This window comes from Vigna unguiculata, chromosome 7, assembly GCF_037176805.1.
Source record: "Vigna unguiculata cultivar grain cowpea cultivar isolate G323 ecotype 2 chromosome 7, ASM3717680v1, whole genome shotgun sequence".
NCBI classification, from domain to species: domain Eukaryota; kingdom Viridiplantae; phylum Streptophyta; class Magnoliopsida; order Fabales; family Fabaceae; genus Vigna; species Vigna unguiculata.
Window position 1 is genome coordinate 42,871,185 of NC_140798.1, and position 22,764 is coordinate 42,893,948.

At 29.6% G+C, this 22,764-nt stretch overlaps 1 protein-coding gene and 1 pseudogene across 2 annotated transcripts; both read right to left on the reverse strand.

Annotated features, from left to right (window-relative positions):
• Window positions 1–7,874: 7,874 nt before the first annotated feature.
• LOC114192364 (carboxylesterase 1 pseudogene) lies at window positions 7,875–9,252 on the reverse strand (annotated as a pseudogene).
• A 2,529-nt stretch (window positions 9,253–11,781) lies between these two features.
• Window positions 11,782–13,603, reverse strand: LOC114192145 (PTI1-like tyrosine-protein kinase At3g15890). 2 transcript variants are annotated; one of them, XM_028081763.2, is made up of 4 exons: window positions 13,298–13,603; window positions 13,059–13,206; window positions 12,656–12,918; window positions 11,782–12,556 (listed from the first exon to the last, which is right to left on the reverse strand). In XM_028081763.2, the coding sequence occupies exons 1-4, from the start codon at window positions 13,351–13,353 to the stop codon at window positions 11,929–11,931; spliced, it is 1,095 nt and encodes a 364-aa protein (XP_027937564.1). In that variant the 5' UTR covers window positions 13,354–13,603; the 3' UTR covers window positions 11,782–11,928. The 2 variants fall into 2 exon arrangements, with proteins under 2 accessions (XP_027937564.1, XP_027937563.1); XM_028081762.2 differs by having other exon boundaries at window positions 13,053–13,206.
• Window positions 13,604–22,764: the final 9,161 nt, after the last annotated feature.

Genomic DNA, 22,764 nt, shown 5'->3' on the forward strand with positions numbered 1-22,764 from the left:
GAAGATAGATAAGTGAAGGAAAGTGGTGTCTACTTGGAGCTTCTGCAACGTGGTCCTGGGTGAGTCTGTGGTTGTCGCCTGAAGATAATTGAGAACAGCTAGCAAATAGGTACAGGACAAAAGAAAAAGTCACAAATAATGTTTTAGCGTGCATCCACAAAAGTAGACAAATTAAGACTGATTTCTTTTCTCTGTAGAATAAGGATGGTAAGATTTGGACTCTAACACCAGTTACACAAATCCAACCATTAGATCGCCCCTATTGATTTCAATTGTGTAGAATTGAACATAGATTAATAAGTAGGTTTAATTAATCGCATAGTACCTGGTTTGGGACTAGTGTGTTAAATAGGTATTCGGTTTTAAAAGAGTGTTAATTGCATTCCAACTTTTGAAAATTGCTTCAATTAGGTCACTTTCAGATAGAGTTGACTAACGTTGTTAGTCAACGTGCCACATGTCAATCTGTGGTTTTTTTTATTTTTTTTAAATTTTTTATAAAAAAATATATAAATGCCACGTGTAAAGGTCCTGTGTGTGACACGTGGCATTGTCAGTGCCACATGTCAGTGTCACTATCAGATGCCATTGTGATGATTTCGATCTAGTCCCCATTTATGTTTTTTCGTTTCAATTTAGTACCTACTTATGTGTATTTGATTCAATTTTGACCTAATAATTAAAATATTTTTTAATAAAATTAAAAGTAATTAAGTATAAAAGTTTTAAAAAAATTAAGTATTTGATATTTATATTAAAATTTAGTGGTAAAAGTCATTTTATTAAGTCATTTTTAATAAAAAAAAAAATAGCATAACATTCATACAAATAATAAATTTGGTCTGAAATTGAGAGAAACATTATAAATATTAGTACTTAATTTTGTAAAAATATTTATACTTAATTATTTTTAATCTTATAAAAAATGGATTACAAAAATATTTTAATTATTAAAAAAAAATTGGGACAAAATTAAATCAGATACACATACTTAGGTACTAAATTGAAACAAAAAGACATATGTGGGGACTAAATCGAAATCAACACAATGACATCTAATATTGACACTGACACGTGGCATTACAATGCCACGTGGCACTGACAATGCCACGTGTCACACATAGGGACTTGACACGTGGCATTTTTAATTTTTTTTTAAAAAAAAATTAAAAAAATTTAAATTAAAAAAAATTAAAAATTTAAAAAAATATCAAAAAAATCACAGATTGACACGTGGCACGTTGACTAACGGCGTTAGTCAACTCTGTCTGAAAGGGACCTAATTGAAGCAATTTTCAAAAGTTGAGATGCAATTGACACTTTTTTAAAAGCAGGTACCAATTTGACACACTAGTACCAAACTGGGTACCTTACGATTAATTAAACCTAATAAGTATATTAATTAATTAATAAAACAATATGAAAATATAAGAATAACATATTATTTTATAGGTTTTAAGATTCAAAATAAACAAATATTTGGATCAAAATATCACAACGTTCACCAGAATCACGAAGATTGCAAGATTGCTAGAGCAAAAAATGATATCCGGTCACATTTTATTTTTAAAAACACATAAATAGGCAGGCGTCGTGGAAAAAATGTGTGGCAGCGCTGAAGAGGACGAAGCCGCCGCCGTGGAAGTAAACGATGAGAGGGTGATGAGGCCATCGGTGCCGTTGATTGGCGGAAATGCACTCTGTTCAACAGAGACGGCCTCCGATAGTCGTTTATTCGGTGGAAACGATTGGAATTGCAGCGGAAGACTCTTAAAGGTTGGATTAGCTCTCGTTCTGACACTGAACTCACACACACACTGTATTTGGAATCCTAGGAGCAGAAATCCTTATCTAAAGGGAAAGGGGAGCTAAGACGAACGGTGGGAGTGATCTCAACCGAACTAACATTCATCAAAGCTAAGTGTTTACAAACAATGGTTTGCCCCTTTATAGAAGAGAGGCAACCGGAGAAAGGAAGGAAAGAAATGGACGCCGTCTAACAATGGTTCCTAACGGCAAACAAAACTAACGGTAACCCTAAGATGAAAAACGTGATGGTGGAAGAAAGGAACCCTAACTCAAGGTTGATGGTTCGCGTGAGGGTTGGGTTGTTACTGAAACCCTAACAAAGGAGGCGCTTTTCAGATGGAGGGAAAGAGAGAGCTTTCTCTCGTGAACACTAGCTGGCAAGTGGAAATGTGAAGTGAGGTTGCGCGAGAAACCCTAGCGGCGCTCCACGAGCATGTGTTGGGTTCATTCTGTAGAAACGTGAAGGAATTGGTGATGCCATGCGGAAAGCAATCTGGGTTGCACGCGAGGACCATGTTGGAAGATGCTGCACGCGTGAAACAGATTGCAAGAGGGAGCTTCTCCCTGCACCTCCAAAGGATTCTTCAGTACCTCCAAAAACTTTTTTTTAATTCCTACTTTGCCCTCTACAGTAAAAGATAAAGATTAAAGAGTAAAATTTATCTCTCCTCCTACAACTTCCACCTTCTACACCCCTCAATATTGAATCCCATTTGACCTAGCCTTTGTGTGGCAACAACAATTCTCCACCTCTTGTCTCTTTTATTCGCGTAACAGCAACAAAAAATTCTTTTTCTAACTATCATTGGAATGAAAACTATTACGGGAAGATGATGCAGGGGATAAGAAATATCACATGTTTTCATTTTGGTAAAAAACGAACGGCTTACGAACAGCTTGAAGCTCTATGGAAACCATTTCGCGCCACTGCAATTTCACTACGAAACCAGGTACTTCCAACGGCGCCTCGACCACTTCAGTTTCTCAAAGCTACCAAACCCTCTGATACCTCAGCTCCTCTACCAAATCCTCCCTCTCTCTCACCTTCCGCACCTCAATCATTCTTTTCTCCGACGTGTCATGGTGGTTCGAAAATGGAGGAGACGACAGTGTGAAGTGCAGGGACAATGGTTACGTGAAGATGCGTTCTGCACCTCCTTCTTCTTCTCCAGCAAGGTTCGTGAATGGCAGGTGCACAGAGGATGGTGGTGACTGGCGAACTGATAGTGGTGGGTTGCGCGCCTGCGAAAATCTGATCGCGGTGATGCGAAGTTGGTGGTCCGGTGACGTGGTTGCTCGGTGTCAGGGCCAAAAAATCCGTTTTTTATATGAAACAAATTACAAAATTCGTTTCATGATTTTTAGAAACAAATTTTGAAAGTCGTTTCGTGAAAATTGTGTTTTTTTTATATGAAACGGATTACGCATTCCGTTTCACAACTTCCAGAAACGGATTTTGAGATCCATTTTTTATTTAATTTATTTCTTAATTAAGTATATAAAAGAAAAATTGTAAAACAAATTAAACTAAAATATACTTAATCTGTAAATTAAAAAATTATTCAATGTATTATAACTATTTTTAATTTATTTAAAGTATATGTTTTTTTAATTTTAAATGTTTTTTTTATTTATTAATTTTTGTTTTATTTTATTGTTTTCACATTTTTTAATATATATCTAAAAATAAAATTATATATATATATATGTATTTAATTTAATTTTTAAATAACTTTTTGAAAAATAAATGTAATTATAAAAATAAATTAAACTAAATGATAAAAAACATGAAAATTTATGAAACGGATTTTGGAATTCATTTTTTTCTGGAACGGATTACGAATTCCGTTTCTGGGAAAAAGTTAAAAATTTTTGAAACGGAATTCATTATCTGTTTCAGAAAAGTATGAAACGGATCCGAAAAGCCGTTTCATAACAAAAAACATGGAAACTTCTGAAACGAATTTTGAGATCTAGTTCATATTTTTCTAAAACGGATCATGAATTCCGTTTCTGAAAAAAAAAATTATAAAATTCCAAACGGATTTGAAATTCATTTCGCTTTTTCTTGAAACGGATCACGAAATCTGTTTGACTGAATAAAAAAAAAAATACAATGAGAGAATGAAGGGACCTCCGTGACTTAACACGAATCTTGGACTAGGACCACCTTCAAAGAGAATGAAGCACAAAGAAGAGAATTAAAATAAAGGAATCACTGACACACTCGGAAAGCACTTTGAAATCTAAAAAATATCAAATTACGCAAAAATACATATATATTTTTTTATTGTTTGTTTTTGTATAAGGTTTGAATGAAAGAGGTGCAGAGTGTGGCGTGCCTTATTTTCATTTGTTCAATTTTTATTGTTTAAAAAAAATAAAAGTGAAACCAATTTAAAAATAAGTTTTGGGTGAAAATAAAAGTAAGAAAAGAAAAGGATAGGAAAGAAGAGAGGATAGATAGGCCTGAGAAGAAGAGACAGAGAGAGAGAGGTCTCTCAAAAATGGCCATTGCCACTGTTTCCACTCTGTGCGCTGCATTCGGGACCCAAATGAAAAGAAAAAAATAAAAATAAAACAAGGACAACTGCCGGAGCTTGAACCAGAGACGGGACCAGAGCTTGAAACACATACAGGCAGGAATCACAAACCAGAGGGACCAGAGTTCAAAAGCACAGCACAAAAATTGGTGGAAGAACGGAAAGAAGAAACAGAACTTATGAAAATATTTGGGGGTGCAGTTTTGCAGAAATATAAAGAAAGCATCGATGGTTACAGCAAATTTTGCTTTCACCTACCCACCTTAACACCACCTTGACAGGTAAAAGTTGATTAGGATCAAAAGAGTAATTATAAAAGATACAGAAGAAGGTTTGGGTGCAGGAAGAAGCCCCTTGCAAGATCTGAAGAAAATTGCTGAAGAAATTGGATGTGTGTTGAAGAATTGGGCTCAGCCCAATAAAGATGATGCTACGAAGAAAGATCAAGTGTTGGCTTGCAGGAGGTGTGCGTATGGACATCAGATCATGCGTAAGTAGAATGGGCCAACTAGGCATGATGTGGACTGTAGCAAAAATTGGTGTGCTGGAAGCATAGATACGAATTGGGCCGCAGGCCCAATATCAAATATTTCAATAATTGACTGTATTTAGAAAAACAAACCACTTAAAACAAATTTATTTAATTAAAATTAAAAAAATAAAAGAAATTAAAGAAAATGGATCTAGGCATTGATCCAATGCTATAAGTCTAATTGGGGTTACATTAGAAGGAGGTTTTTGGAGGAATTATGGAGTGCGCGGCCTGGGAGGAATATGCGGGCGAAAGTTTTGTTTGATTGGTTGATGGTGGCGTCTTGGGTGAGAACGGGGATGGGGACGGTGGCATCGGAAGTTGGATGGGTGAGTGGGTCTGCACGGAGGCGAGTGATGGTGCCATCCGAGTTGGGGAGGATTTTGAGATGGTGGAAGGGATCCACTTGGCCAGACACAAACATTCTGCTTCTCCCCTATTTGATCGTTGACTTTAATGTTTAGTGTTCTTTCAATCCATACGTTACTTAAACTGCTGCTCCCACAACTTTGCATTCAGCCAAAACCCAATAATTCACTCCATTCCACTGCGCAACAATCTTTTAAAACTCTCCACTTTTTTTTTTTTTTTTCAAAGTCTTTAAATATTTGTTTTTCCTCAACTTCCTGAGTCTTTCTTTTTGTAACCACCGTTCACTTCAATACATTATCTTTAACGTCTCATTTTTATTGATTCGATGGACATCTCATAAAATATATGAAATATATGTTTTGACTTTGGATGAGTCTCATTTCCCTCCTTCCTTTTTTCACTTTTCTGAGTCTCCTTAAACTTCTTCCTCATTCGCCTCTCCGATTTTACTATCTTCACATTCAATCTCATCCTACACAGTGCAATTGGTTGGTTTGTGGTTATGGTGAATTATTTGGTAAAGAATCAAAAGCCTTATATTTATTCATAGCATCCGCTAGCCAACTAGCCAAAGCTACCTCTATAACTTTTATATTTCTTTATTTATTTACGTCAGCCGGCCTATGTTATATGCGACTAAAACTAGCGTCACAGTTGACCGACTCCACTAAGGCTAGCTTCTAGGTTTTTCAACGCTAGACTTGGTTAATAATATTCCCTTCAATTCTTGTTAGATTCTAGGGTAAACATTCCGTTACGCCACTTTATCCGCGTCAAGGTGGTTATAACGTATTTTAAAGCCACAAAACAGAAATAATACAAAATAAAAATTGAAAACAGAATTCAAATTTCACTTTATATTGCCTCTTTATTCCATTTTAAACTTGTTTTTTCAATTCGAAGTATCGTTGGAGTGTTGACTTCCGTTGTAATTTTATCCCTAAAAAATTATCTTAAAAGATGAAAGAAAAAAATATTTAAATTATATTTGACTTTAATTTCTAAATAATATAAAATGTATTGATTGTATCGAAACAAAATTAAATATTTGTATAAAAAATTACATATAACATCACTCCTACTGAAAGACTCATTCTAAATTAATGACTGTATTGTTTAATCTTGAGTAATGAAAATTTTTACAATAATTTTCATAAAGCAATGAAAATTGTATGAATTTTCACAAATTTACATTTCAACAAGTATATTTAAGTAATAAAATATTGGATAATAATTACTTATTTTTTGAAACAATCTTTTGAACTGTTTCAAGGGTTGATGAATATTTTTTTCTCAATTCTTTTATCATTGACTTAATTTTTTTATTTAATGAATCAACTCTATTCTTAGCTTACGTTCAATCACTCCTTTTTATCATTGACTTGATTGAAAACAATAATTTCAGTAAACGTAGCTTCTTAATAGTTACGAAAGACACGTTAAATTAACACAAATTCGTTAAAATTAATAATTATAATTTTGAATATATATTAATGAATCGTTGATAAAATTCTGGCAAAGAAGAGTAGTCTTCCCGTATTAGCATAAAATTTAGAGTCGTTAAAATGCGCTGTCTGATTTGATCGGACCGTTCATCATGAATTAATCAGTTACGAACTAGCCCATTTCCCATTTCAACTTATTTATTTGTGAGAAACAAAAAATCAAATCTGATCTGTTCTATCATAGATTAAATAGGTTAATTTACTGACTTACCTAATTAAAAAAATTATATTTTCTTTTTTTATTTAAAAAAACTAAATTATAATTGTAATTAAAATTTAAATAAATTTTAATTAATCCAACATAATGTTTAATCTCAAATATAAAACAAAATCATAAAAGTATTAGGTTTGTATTTGTCAATCCAATATATTAGTTTAAAAAAATAGTCCAACCTAACTCAAATAAAAATAAATAAATCGTGTGACCCTTTTATTTATGAGTGGGTTGGCGACCAACCTGACTCACTATGAATTCAATCCGGATGAGTCAAGTTTTTCATGGATCGAATCAAAAATTAATTCGTACCGAAATTTGTAAAATAATTTCAACCCAATTTCCTCTGAAATCGTGGTGCACTAAGTTGGCTGGCGGGTTCTGACCCACTTTGACAACTCTAATAAAAATGTTCAATGTATTTTAGTTAGTTTTTTACTTTAAAATATGAATTATTTTAACAGCTGCTTTGTTTTCTTTTTTCAGTTATTTTTTTCAAAATTACTTATTGATTTATAATGCTAAAACATACTGTTAATTGTTTTATTACTTGTCTTTCTTCTAAAGTGGTGCATAATATGACTATAATTTAGTAATTTGAAAAAACACACGAGTGACTTAAGATTTGTTAAACTCAATATGAATTTTAGTTTTGCACACTATATCTAGATGCTTTTATGAACTAATCACCTCGTCAGATAAACTTTGTCTCAAATTAATTTAATATAATATTTTATTTTATTTAACTATATTCTGTAAAAAAGAACAATTGTAAATAGAATATTATTACTTTACATTTAACAAATTTTGATACTTATTTTATTCTTTATTTTTTTACAAATATAAATATTTATTTATTTTAATAATTAAATTACTTCTAAAAATATTGTCTAGCGGTGTTGACGACAACAGTGAGATAAATAATTTGGGTGTCAAAGAAACATTTCTGTTTGGTTTACTAAACATTGGGTGCATAAAACACGAAAAACATTGGTTTATTAATGTGGCAAGGTAACTGATCAGTCATGTAATCAGTGAAGAGTTTTAAGTAAACGAAAGACTTGGACAGACATGGAAGGGTCACCGACAAAGATGCCATGTCGACCCCCTTCATAAAACTTTCCGACCACGTGCACGCCCTTCTGCTCAAGCAATTTCACCAGCTCTCTCTCGCGGTCCACCAGTACGTCCCCTTCACACCCAAACACCGCAACCCTCCACCCATATACCTTAAACTTATCCAAAATCTTATCTCCACCGTTAACAGTTGGATTTGAATACGGGTGATCACGGTCAGCGCCAACGGGCAGCGACAGTTTCCATATCAGATCTGTGATGAGCAAAGGTATAATGGTCTTCTCGGCAAGCCTTATCTCTGATGGACTCCTCTTCCTCCCACCAAAAAACGGTTGAATCAATATCAACCCTTTAATCTTCAACGGTTTCAACTTATCAACCTCCGCCGCCGCACGTAGACCCACCGTGTAGGCAATGTTCCCCCCGGCGCTCTCCCCCATCAGATAGCAGCGGGAGTAATCGGCGTGGCGCAACCAGGCGTCGTTGGAGGCTTTGATCCAGTGCAGCGCCTCCACGGAGTCTTCGTAGGCGGCGGGGAGGCGGTGCTCCGGGGCGAGGCGGTAATCGACCGAAACGACGACGGACTGCGTGGCGTTGGTCATTCTGATGCAGAAGTCGTGGGAGTAAATGGAGGCTGGACTGTCGAAGATGAAGCCTCCGCCGTGGTAGAAGACGATGAGGGGTAGTTTGGGTCTGGGGGAATGATGGAGTGCTTTGTGGGGTAGGTAGATCCGCGCCCAGGTGTGGTTGAATTTGTTGATGGGGAGGTCTTTGGAGAGAACCGGTGTAGGGAGCGAGGGATCTGGTGAGGGAGGGCTTTGCGGCGGAATGCTTAAGCGTGTGAGGGTGCCGTTTGGGTTGAGGATGATGTTGAGGGCTTTGTAGGGATCCATGGCTGAGTTAGCAAGCATTGATGCATGGATGAGAATCAGATATATGGAGAACGCAGTAACCATTGTGAGTAGTATCATGGCTGATATAAATTCCTGATTGTCTGCTTCAAAGTTGAAACGGAGTGTTATATATATAATAGGAAAACGTTATAGTTTCGCAAAATGAGATGTTTATGTATATACATGCAAAAGTACGTACACATCTATTATTTAATTTTAGTAGAATCTGATGTTAGATAAGTGAAGGAAAGTGGTGTCTACTTGGAGCTTCTGCAACGTGGTCCTGGGTGCGTCTGTGGTTGACGCCAGGTACAGGACAAAAGAAAAAAGTCACAAATAATGTTTTAGTCTAATTTAAAGTTGGCACCCACGTAGACAAATTGAGACTGATTTATTTTCTCCGTAGAATAAGGATGGTAAGATTTGGACTCTAAAACCAGTTACACAAATCCAACCACTAGATCGCGGCTATTGATTTCAATTGTGTAGAATTGACCATAGATTAATAAATATATTAATTAAATAATAAAACATTATAAAAATATTAGAATAACATATTATTTTATAAGTTTTAATATTCAAAATAAACAAATAGTTGGATCAAAATATCACAACGCTCACCATAATCACGAAGACTGCAAGATTGCTAGAGCAAAAAATTATCTCCGGTCACATTTTATTTTAAAAAACACTATTTATTTCACTCAGTCATTTTTTGTATTCTTCTTTATCACTCTCATAAGATTTTTTTCTCCGTCAAAAAATTTGATGTTGGTGACGAGAAAAAATGTTTAAAACAATATATTCAAAGATTGAGTAACCTCATATATACCAGCGATAAATTATCGTACTTGCATGTATGCATTTTATGTATACATAAAATTATTATATAAGTAGGTAATGATATTGTAATGTTATTAATCTAATATATAAAATAAATTTATATTTATTAAAAATAAAAAAAATAATTGAGAGAAGATGAGAAAATAATACAATTAAGAAAAAAAAATGAGAAAAAATAAACAGTTTTATAGGAAACGTGTAAAAGAAATAATTAATTTTTAAAAATTTAACAAATAATTATATTATAAAAAATATAATTGGAATTATAAAATGTGGATACAAAAAAGAGAAATATATTAGACATTCGCTTAAGTTTACACTTATTTAAGCCCGCATTTTGTCTAAATCTGCATTTGGAAAAGCGAAATTCTCGGATCAATAATTTTGCGACTTTATTTTCAACAAAAAAAAACATATAAAATCATTTGACAACTATTTTTGATTCGTTGTGTGATTGCTATTAACCATTTTGTAAAATGTAAAATGCGATTAAGAGTGAATAACGTACCTTGAACTTGATTTAACATATTTTAGGTAATAACTAAGGGGAATTCTTCAGCTTGCTCATATTGATATCAATGTTAATAACACTTTCTCATGATTTAAAGATGACATTACATTTGTTAACTTCAACTTCTTCCATACCGATTGCAAATTTGCTATAATCAAATTTAATCATAGGCTCATGTAGACAATCTCATTCATGATTTGCTTGATCTCTTATAGGATTTATTATATGACTCATTTTGAGAATATTTATTTAATAAATTTTTTTAAAATTAGTTTTTAAGAAATATTTTCCTAAAAAATATTTTTCAATTTTAGAAATTAATTACTATTTTAGAATTAAGAAATAAAAATTGAGATATTGTAAATATTTTATATTCTTATACATTTTGTTATATATAGAAAAAGAGAATATGAATAAAATACAGTAATAAGTTCCTCCATGTAACTTATATCTTTTAAAATTTCATAATTCTACACCCCAATTAAATTTGCATTAAATTTTCTAAATTAATATGCAAACTTAAATAAATATTATATATATATATATATATGAACGTGACAATTTGGTATTAAAATTCAAGTTCGTGACCCAAAATATACGGAATGACTTGGACAAAAATAGTTGAATTTGACCCAAATAATAAAAAGAAACCCGAACTTGTTATATTGACTTGAATGAAATCAAATTTAAGAATCGCTCATTCCTGTAAACACCACTACTGTATTTCATTTGCCGAGCACTCTCATGCCAGTTTAGTTTTTATTGTAAAAATATTAATTATTTGCTTTTTTTCTTTTTTTCTTCAAGTATAAAAAATTTAAAAATAAATGATGGATTTTTTATTATACCCCGTCCTATGATTTGTTCTACTCTCTATTGTCATTAAACAAAAAAAAGCTAATCCATTAATAATTTTGTCCAAATATAAACAATTGGTACTAAATAACATTCTTGTGTTTATTCTGCTTGTAAGTTGTATTCTTAAACATTTTGAAGAGATAATGTCTTTAAAAATGGTTCTTTATTATTATAAATAGTATTGTATAAGATCTAAATAATGTTATTACCACAAAATTATATCATTTCATAATCCCATCTAAATAAAATTATTATACATTAAAATAAGATAAGGAACTCTAGTCTGGAATTAAGTATTTTAGATCTAACTAATTTATGTCCATTCACACAAGGATCCATTAAAATATTATAAATTAAGCATACTTTAGCAGGTATGTGTTGTCTATTGCTTATTATATTCATTGCGTGTGTGTGTGTTACATAGTCATGAAAACAACATTTTAGAATATAAGAGATGGTAAAATAATGATATGAACATATCAGCCAGTAAATACACAAACATTTGTAAATAAGATAAAATGATGATATTTTTTATTTAAAATTTTTATAGCAAAATTTGGTAGAAAAGAAAAGAAAAACGTGAAATAAATTGTTATTATGAGAAATAAAATGGGAAAATATATATACGAGTTGTAACAATTGTAGTACTGGGTAGTAAAAATACACAACACTATGAAATTAACAACTTTTCACCAAATATATTGAATATCCATCACTGATTCCGTGATTAATAAGAAGAATTATTAAAAATTTCAGTTACAAAGCAAGAGTTTATCTTATTCTAAGTTTATCATCATCACTTGGTATTTTCAACCTGGACTGTGTTCTTCTAATCTCTCCGTAGTTTTCTTCATATTTATCATCTCCATTGGTGTGACTTAAAGTTGGAAGAATCTCTTTTCTTCTTCCAATGCCACCCTTGAGCCACTCCACCACCTCTACCATGCTAGGCCTTTTTTCTGGATTACTTTCTGTGCACCTTACAGCTATCATGATCACAGATTTCAACTGCTCTAAATCAAATCGTCCCTTTAATTTTGAATCAACAATATGAGTGAAGTTACCCTTTTGAACATGAGGTGTAACCCACTGAACTATATCCCTTTTCACTCCTCCTTGGAGTTTCTCAATTGGCTTCTTGGCACTCACAATCTCCAAAAGCAAAATCCCAAAACTGTAAACATCACAGCTCTCAGAAACCTTCCCCCACATGGCATATTCTGGAGCCAAATATCCAAGAGTGCCTTTAACCCTTGTTGTCAGATGGCTCACACCCTCTGGTATCAGCTTAGCAAACCCAAAATCAGCAACCTTCGCTTCAAATTCAGAGTCCAAAAGAACATTGCTTGCCTTTATGTCTCTATGAATGATGTGAGGATTTGCCTCGTGGTGCAAATACCTTAACCAAACAAAAACACATAGTTTAATGATTTCAATGTCATATATAATCTCAAACAAACAAGTTTAAGGATTAATGAGAGGTGAAAGGAGCACATACACCAAGCCTTCAGCTGCTCCAATTGCTATGTTCATTCTTCTAGGCCAATCTAACAAACAATCTTTGGCAAGTTGACCATGCAAATGATTCAGCAAACTGTGATTAGGCATGTAATCATACACAATCAACCTTTCATCACCTCCTGCATAGAATCCACGCAACCCCAACAAATTCTTATGCCTCACCCTTCCCAGTACTTCCACTTCCACCGCAAACTCCATCTCTGCCTTTGCAGTCATCGTCTTCAACCGCTTTACTGCGATCTGCAAAGTTCGTTCATTACAATACATTACAAACAAATATCTCATACTTCAAATTAAGACAAGGTTTATCGGAAATAAATCAAATACTCAAAATTTTAAAGAAATATATTATATATCTGTATGAATATAATTGCCTCAACCCCTTTACTTGTTCGACCCCAATAAACACTTCCAAAGCCACCCTCTCCTATCTTGTTATCTTGATGAAAATTATTTGTTGCACGAAGCAATTCCTTCAAGGTGTATATTTCCCATGGATAGTCCCTTTTCTTCTTCTCTCTGCCGTTTCTGCAGAAAAATAAAATACGTAACTCAAAATATGGACGATTATCATCACAAATTTGTGGACATGATATGAATTAATTTGATGAATGCTTACTGCATCTCGGATTGCTCTTTATCACAAAGAAAACAGCTGAAACATTTAAACTTCATTTCTTTGTCTCTCTAGGAATTCACAACTGGAAAATTGACGGAAAATTTCGAGGGAAAGTGGGAAGAAGAGAAAAAATAGATTTGAGAGGAAAGAACCAAAAGATATCGGCAAATGCAAAGAAACAATATAAGAATTAAGAAGTAATAAGATTACGACAAATGGCTGCTGCCTTGGAAGTCAAGGACTTTGAACAGAACCGAATTCAGTGAGTATTATATAATCAAATGGGTGTATGCTAGTGTTTACAAGCTTTTCTCAACCCAAATTTCCATTGAAAATTTCACACCTTTATATATATTCCTGTCGGAGGAACACATTCTTCAACGTTTTATTCAAGAGTTATGTGATTCTTGCCTTAAATTTTTACAACTTTTTTAATTTACTCCTTTTTTTTTTTATGTTTCCTCGATAAATCAACTATCTTATTTCAGATAATATATTTTTTGAGAAAAATGTAATTGCTTCTGTATATATTGTATTAATGGTAATTTAAAAGGATAATGATGCAAGCAATCAAAGTATAGGTAATTGTTTGGTTCTTTCTAGTAGAACAATTTAAAAATGGTGGTACAAAGCTAATGAAAGTGTAAAATATGTTGGGGTTGTAACTAGTTGACAAAAAGTCTTAATCAGAGACGGTTAGCAATTGCTCGTTCATAATAAGAAAAGAATAGTCCATAATTGTGCTTTTGGGACAAGTTCTATGAAAATTGGGGTCCAATGAGGAGTTTGATGTAAGCAATACAATTTTTTCTAAAATAAAATTACTGAAAACAGTTTTATCATTAGCTTTTAGTTGATCGTTTCGTTGTTGTTCTTATCTGAACCTGTTTTTTAAGGTTTAATCTTCAAATTATATCTTCATTATAATAAGCATTGGGCCGCACGAAAATAAAGAGAATATTTGTTTAAGAAATTGTTTAAATTAACACAGAAAACATTGCGTGTAATTTAATTTAAATTGATAAAGATACTATTAAATTTAAACCACCCTACTTGAAAACTAAACTATCCTATAAATATACTGTTTGACTGCAAAAAGGAAGACCGTTGTGCATTAAAGCTATTACAATAATAAAACAATTACCGATGACATTAATGTTGTTCCTTTTGAGCAGGGATCGACAAGGTGCGGTACGTGTTATGCTAATTTATAAAGGGTGAAATATGTTTTTGTTTTCTTAATTTTTTGTGGAAATTAGAAATATTTTTTTATTGAAATTTTAAACTAATTTAGTTCATTAATTTTGGAAATGTGTGTATTTAGTTTTTTTAACCAAATTTTTTCAAGTTTATTTGACGTTTTAAACGCATTTCATGATAGTATTTGAGTTGTTTACATCATTTAACTCATTTTGGCCGTTTCAATGTTTACTTAAAAACGTATTTAAAATATTAAATAAACTTAGCAAAATTTGGTTAAAATGACTAAACTCACCCATTTATTAAAGATGAGAAACTAGATTGGTCTAAAGTATCAAAGAAAGACTAATTCTAATTTTCACTAAACTAAAAGTTAAGGGACCAAAAATATATTTAACCTTAGAAAAAATTCATCTTCATCCTCATACTCAAATTTAACGGGTTTCAAATTTTTATCCCATCCATATCCTTAACCAGTATAATTTCGTATCCATACTTGTACCCGTTTTCTTACTACTTCAATATTAATTTTAATTAATTTTTATAAAATAATAAAAAATTATTGTAAAGGAAATATAATATTATCAAATATTCAATATTAAGAGAATGATTGTTTCTTCGATATCAAATACTTTGAAATAAATTATAATTATTTACATTTTAGATTAGAATACCAAATAAAATTTCATGAAAACCAAAACATTTATTAAATTTGCAAACATTAATGAAACTTAGTTGATAAAATTTAAAAATATTTTTAAAAAAAATAAAAGGAAAACAAATATTAAAATTAAAATATATTTTAAATGTTTATTTACTTCAAATTTTTAAATTCTAATGAATCTCTTTTTTATACACTAATAAAAGTTATAATACATCATTTGATCAAAATGACGAAAGAACAACTAATAAACATAATAATAAAATTTTGACATAGATCTTGTATCTTTTGAACTCCAATATATGTTGGATGGTGATAAAAAGTTATTCATGACAATTACATTAAATTTTTATATTGTAGTAAATAAAAGTTATTTATACAGTTATAGTGAGAAAATTTGAGTACGATTGATAATGAGTTAGAAAATAAAAAGTAATTAGATAAAATATATCGAAATAATATTCTACATGATGAAAAAAACAACAAATAAAAATATTAAAAAATTAACAAATGTGTGTCTTAGAAACAATTTGAGAGACTATCGAAAGAAATCGCACAAAGAAAAATAAATGTATAATTAAGGGTATGATAAGATGAAAAATATTTTAGAGATATAAGAAAACTTTTCAAATATCAAAATATATACTCAATGGTTTAGAAATAACGAAAAATTATTTTAGTGAAACAAAAGAGTTATTCAAATGAAACAAAAATGAATAATAATAAGTAATTTTTTTTATATTACCTAGTAAGTGAAAGGTTTATATTATGAACACTGAAATCGAGAATATTAAACATTCTCATGTGAAAAGAAAATCTACAATAAATAAACATATTAAAAAATAATAGAAATATTCAAATGTGAGACATAACTTTATTTTTTAATTGATATACATCATTTTAACATAATTATATAAAGGTTATGATAAGAAGAAAAATATATTGGAGATGCAAATGACTTTTATGACAAACCAAATAACTAAGAGAAATAAAAAAATAGAAAGTATATATATATATATATATATAGTTACTTAATTAATTGTGAATATTTTAATAATTTAAACAATGAGAAATAAATGGTGGGGACAAGTATTATGATAGCGATATGTACATTTTCATACCCATCACTCTACCAATCGAAAAAGTCAGGGGGATTTTTCATATCCATATCCAGTCAATATGAAAATTCTCCATTAAAACGAGAACAAATTCGGATAATACTCACAGAAGATATTTATTTGTCATCTCTATCATTGACCTTGTAATAGTAGGTGGGAGTGAACTTGTAATAGTAGCATGAATTTAATGTGACGTGAAAATATATATAATCTTTACCTTAATAAGATATTTTAGCAGTATATAGTACTTAAAAAATAAACATCGTGGTATACTTTACCAATATATTAATTGCAGCTATTAAAAATTATTAACATCCTTTCACTTTATTTTTTAAAAATCCGAGTTTCGAACAAATTATGTAACCCCGTTCCATTTTTTTTATTAACAATGAAAATAATATAAAGTAAAATAAAATAAAATGATACAAATAGAGTGGAAAAGGTGTATTAGTTTGAATGGATAAAAATATAATATAAAAAAGAAGGGTTTAATTACTCGTATAGTACCCAGTTTGGGGTTATTGTGTCAAACAGGTACCCGGTTTTAAAAAAGTGTCAATTGCATCCCAATTTTTAAATATTGTTTCAATTAGGTCTCTTTCAAACAGAGTTAACTAACGCCGTTAGTCAACGTACCACGTGTCAATCTGTATTTTTTTTATTTAAATTTTTTTTAATTTAAAAAAAAATAAAAATGCCACGTGTCAAGTCCCTGTGTGTGACACGTGGCATTATCAGTACCACGTGGCATTGCAATGCCACATGTCAGTATCACTATCAGATGTCATTGTGTTGATTTCGATTTAGTCCTCATCTATGTTTTTTCGTTTCAATTTAGTACCTACTTATGTGTATTTGATTCAATTTTGACCTAATATTTTTTAATAATTAAAATATTTTTTTATAAAATTAAAAGTAATTAAGTATAAAAGTTTTACAAAAAATAAGTATTTGATATTTATATTAAAATTTAGTAGTAAAAGTCATTTTATTAAGTCATTTTTAATAAAAAAAATAGTATAACATTCATACCAATAGAAATTTTGATTTAAAATTAGTAAGAGACAATATTGTTCTATTTTGAAAAAAAATAAAAATTAACAAAACATGAGTACTTAATAAATATTATAAATATTATAAATATTAGTACTTAATTTTGTAAAAATATTTATACTTAATTATTTTTAATCTTATAAAAAATGGATTACAAAAATATTTTAATTATTAAAAAAAATTGGGACAAAATTGAATCACATAGACATACTTAGGTACTAAATTGAAACAAAAAGACATATATGGGGACTAAATCGAAATCAACATAATGACATCTGATAGTGACACAGACACGTGGTATTACAATGCCACGTGGCACTGACAATGCCACGTGTCACACACAGGACCTTGACACGTGGCATTTTTATTTTTTTTTTAAAAATTAAAAAAATTAATTTTTTTTTAAAAAAATAGAAAAACCACATATTGACACGTGGCACGTTGACTAACGGCGTTAGTCAACTCTGTCTGAAAGGGACCTAATTGAAGCAAATTTTAAAAGTTGAGATGTAATTGACACTTTTTTTAAAATCGGGTACCTATTTGACACATTAGCCCCAAACTGGGTACTATACGAGTAATTATACAAAAAGAAGACGAATTATTTAGACGAATGACAAAATAAATTATCTGAAAATATTTATACTAATTAAAAATGTAATTTTTCATATATGTACTTTCCTTAACATAATCTTCCTTATATTCTTCAAAATTGTGTTATATTCTAAACAAAAAAAATCCCATTTCATTTTAATTTAAAAAATTAATATTTTCTAATTTTCCCCTAAAAGTTTTTTTTTTTCTTCTGAATGAAACAATAAAATATAATATTTCTATTATATCTCTGTCCTATTTGTATTAATTTTACTTCCGTCCACTACACAGTCCACTACACACAGTCCGATTGAAATAGTTTCATACTAGCATTAATTTTCTCATTTTTTCAAGGTTAAAAAAAATGCAGCACAAAATAAAGAGAAAATTAAAATACTTCTTTAGTTTTAAAATAAAATTTCATGTCTCTCTCATTTTTAACTAAATAAAAGAAATATGATTTTTCTATTTATATACTTTAATTTCGTGTATACACGTAATGACATCAATAATTTTTTCCTTCCATTATCCAAATAATAAATTATGTTTAGAAAAAATTATAAATATAATTAGTAATTAACGCATAATTAAAATAACTTGTTTGAAATTAATTTCTAAATATGTCAATAATTTCTCATATTTTATTCCTCTCTATCATCCTTCCATTATCCAAATAATAAATGATGTTTAGAAAAAATTATAAATATAATTAGTAATTAACGCATAATTAAAATAACTTGTTTGAAATTACTTTCTAAATATGTCAATAATTTCTCATATTTTATTCCTCTCTATCATCTTTCATTTTGAGTCAACTTCTTAAATTTTATCTTGTTATAATTAATTCAAATTTGTAAGCAAGGACTCTGGCTCGATGTGTTAATTATTGTGTGAATTCTTGTAATATTTTAGCACCCGATAATTTTATTTCTTTTTCCGAATAAAAAAAGTACAATTTTGTTGATGTATTCAATACATTTTTCACATTTAGACTTTTCCAAATGTGCTTTTCCTCATATTTTCTTGTTTTCATATCCTATATTACGAACATCATAGATTATCTTAATTATTATTGGCTAATCAAGGTAAGTAATATGTCAATTTATGACCTGTACAATATAGATTCAGTAGGTAATTTTCTCATTCATCATATGTAAATGTATCTTATTATAAGGTCAAGGATAAGATTGAATTATTGGAATAGCATTCTATATTTTTTCTTGGTATTCCATATCAACGTTTTAAAAGCTTTTTCTAATAACTATATTTATAGCACACGGATTAAGTTTTGGAAATAAACAAACTTTAGTGACGAAAGATAATACGAAGTAAAAGACAAATTAAAACTGATTAGTTCTTGAGTATTGAAAATAATTACGTTCTCCATTGTTGAGAAAAAAAATTGATCTGTCTAACATAGGTAAAAAGAAATTAAGTTGAGCTGCATCAACAAAAATTATGTTAGATGAATGCAGCAAATTAAAACGTTTGATATTTTTAGGCAATAGATGTTTATGGTCTTGGTTTTATCATAAAAGAGGTTTGGATCCTATCTCGTAATATGGGTTTGTATCATGACCGATATAAGCTTTTGCCTTCTGCACCCCACCATATTCTCGTGCACTTTCTCATATTTTTGAAATGATCATTTCATTTTCCATAAAAGAAAAGTGAATTCCAAATTATATATACTGAAAGCTATTCGGAATTTTCGAAGCAATATTTTCAGAATAAAATTTCTTAAATGAAAATTTCATTGAAATTTTCAGAATATGTTTTTTCGAATAAAATTTCTGAATGATGTGAAATGTGTTTTGAATAAATTCTTCAGAATGAGATTTTTTAATTTTTTTTCCAGAACTCAAAATGCCTTTTCAGAATATATATATATATATATATATATATATATATATATATATATATATATATATATATATATATATATATATATATATATATATATGAAATATGTTTGGGAAAGCATTTTCTAAAACATAAGAAATGTATTTTGAAAAAAACTTTTCAGAACGACTGTTTTCTTTTATATATTTTCTTTCATCTTCCTTCTCCTCGTGAAACATTTTTTACCTTCTTTTTTATTTTCTTCAGGCCAGCATTAATAAAGTTTAACTTTTGGAATTTATAATCAAATTCAAGGTAAATAAGAAATATATCTCATTGGAGGACAAAAAGATTGTGTAATTTATAATCAAATTCAAGTTACATAAGAAGTACATCTTATTGGATGACAAAAACAGATTGATTAATACATTGTACAAGAAGTAATACGCAATTCCTCACAAATTCATGGTATATAAAAAGTACATTGGAAAACAAATGGAATAAGATTGATTAGTAAGTTTATAAAAAACTCATATGCAGTTTTTCACTTATTTGTTCATTGTTCCCCATTTAGATCGTATATCTGATTTAACTTTTTTTTTCAAGTCAGCCACCTAATGCAAGCAATAAGAGTTATTTGTGTAACTTATAATCAAATTCAATGTACATAAGAAGTACATCCATTGGATGAAAAAAAATATTAGTTAGTAAATTTTTAAAAATTATACGAAAAGTAATACGCATCTCCTCAATAAATATAAATTTGTGGGATAAAAGAAGTACATCGCATTAGATAACAAACAGAAGATTGATTAGTAAGTTTAAAAAAATGTATAAAAAGTAATATGCAGTTCCCCATTCATTTGTTCCTTGTTCCTTGTTCCTCACTTAGATCGCATATCTGATCTAACTTATTTCTTGTTCAAGCCAGCCACCTAGTGCAAGCAATAAGGGTTGATTTGTGTAATTTATATTCAAATTCAATGTACATAAGAACTAAATCACATTGGATGAAAATAAAAAGATTGATTAGTAACTTTTAAAAAATACGCAGCTCCTCACAAATTCGTGATATATAAGAAGTACATCCCATTGAATAACAAACAAAAGATTGATTATTAAGTTTAAAAAAAATGTACAAAAACTAATATGCAATTCCTCACTCATTTATTCATTGTTCCCCACTTAGATCGTAGATATGATTTTACTCATTTTTGTTTAAGTCAGCCACCTAGTACAAGCAATAAGGATTGATTTGTGTAACTTATAATCAAATCCAATGTACATAAGAAGTACATCCCATTGGATGATGACAAAAAAAGATTGATTAATAAATTTTTAAAAATTGTACCAAAAGTAATACGCAGTTCCTTCCTCACACATTTGTGGTATATAAGAAGTACATTCCATTGGGTAACAAATAGAAATTGATTAGTAAGTTTAAAAAAATGTACAAAAAGTAATATGTAGTTCCTCACACATTTGTTCATTGTTCATCGATCGCATATATGATTTAACCTATTTTTTGTTCAAGTCAGTCACCTAGTGCAACCAATAAAGGTTGATTTGTGTAACTTATATCAAATTCAATGTACACAAGAAATAAATCACATTGGATGAAAGAAAAAAATTGATTAGTAAATTTTAAAAAAATGTACGAGAAATAGTCCTCACAAATTCGTGGGATATAAGAAGTTCATCTCATTGGATAATAAACAGAAGATTAATTAGTAAGTTTTAAAAAAAAATCTACAAAAAGTAATATATGCAATTCCCCACTCATTTAGTAACAAAAAATATGTTTAAAGAACAATTTCTTTGGTGGTCAAAACCTTGGTAGTTAATTTTGGTGACCAATTAGAGACCAATTCATAATAAAAATTATTTAGTTACAAATTTAGAGATTAATTATAAATTTTTATTCATAATAAAAATTATTTTACTTACCAATAATTTTTAGTTTCTAAGTTGACATCTAAATTGATCAATATAATGACTACTTATTTTTCATCATTAAATTTTTTCATTATTTAAGATTTTTTTTGTAATGTGTGATTTCTTTTATAACTATATATTAAACTATATATTCAAAAATTTTATATTAATGATAATAATAAAATATATAAATTTTTTAGTATATTATTTTGGCTCTTCCAAGAATGCTGAAGATATGTCACTGATGTTAATGATCAATTTAGAGACCTATTCATAATAGAAATAATTTTAGTTATTAATTTAGAAATCAATTATATTTTTTTAAAACTATTTTAGTTACCAATTTAAAAACCAATTATATTTTTTTGAAACTATTTTAGTTAAAAAAAAATAGTTCATAAATTAATATGTAAATTCATTTTTATAGTGATTATTTTTTTCATGACTAAAATCGATCATTATCTAGGTAGTGCATATAATTTTTTATTTTTAATTTATCAAATATTTATTTCAATAAGTCTTTTTTATGTTTTTCTTACATAAATTTTATATCCTTTTCACGCAATACACTGTAAAGTGATATTTTTTTAAATTAAATTTAGATTCTTACAACTTTTTATTCAAAGGACATAAAATGAGATGTTTATGTATTTTCGTCACAAAAATTAATGCCCTTTTCATAAATACAAATATTTTCAAATAATTTATAACTTTAGGTTTTTATTAACTTTCAGCTTATTATTATTTTATACTTAATTTTCACTAAAACTTAACATAATAATGTTTAAAATGAAAAATTAGTAATTTAAAAAAAAAGTTATAATGAAAATAATGCAAGTTTGTGGCACTTTTGCAATCCCGAACTTTAATGATGGAAAGTAAGTATAAGTTCATTATATCTGGGAACAAAATAGGGGTTGACGGGGCAAGAACTTGTGTATTCTTGTCCCCAAACAAAAAAATGTTGCATATACTATAGTTGTTGGGATTAGGGGGGTCTGGATAAGATCATATGACAGAAATTAATATGCTAACCGAGCATGTGTTAATTCCTCAATTGAATA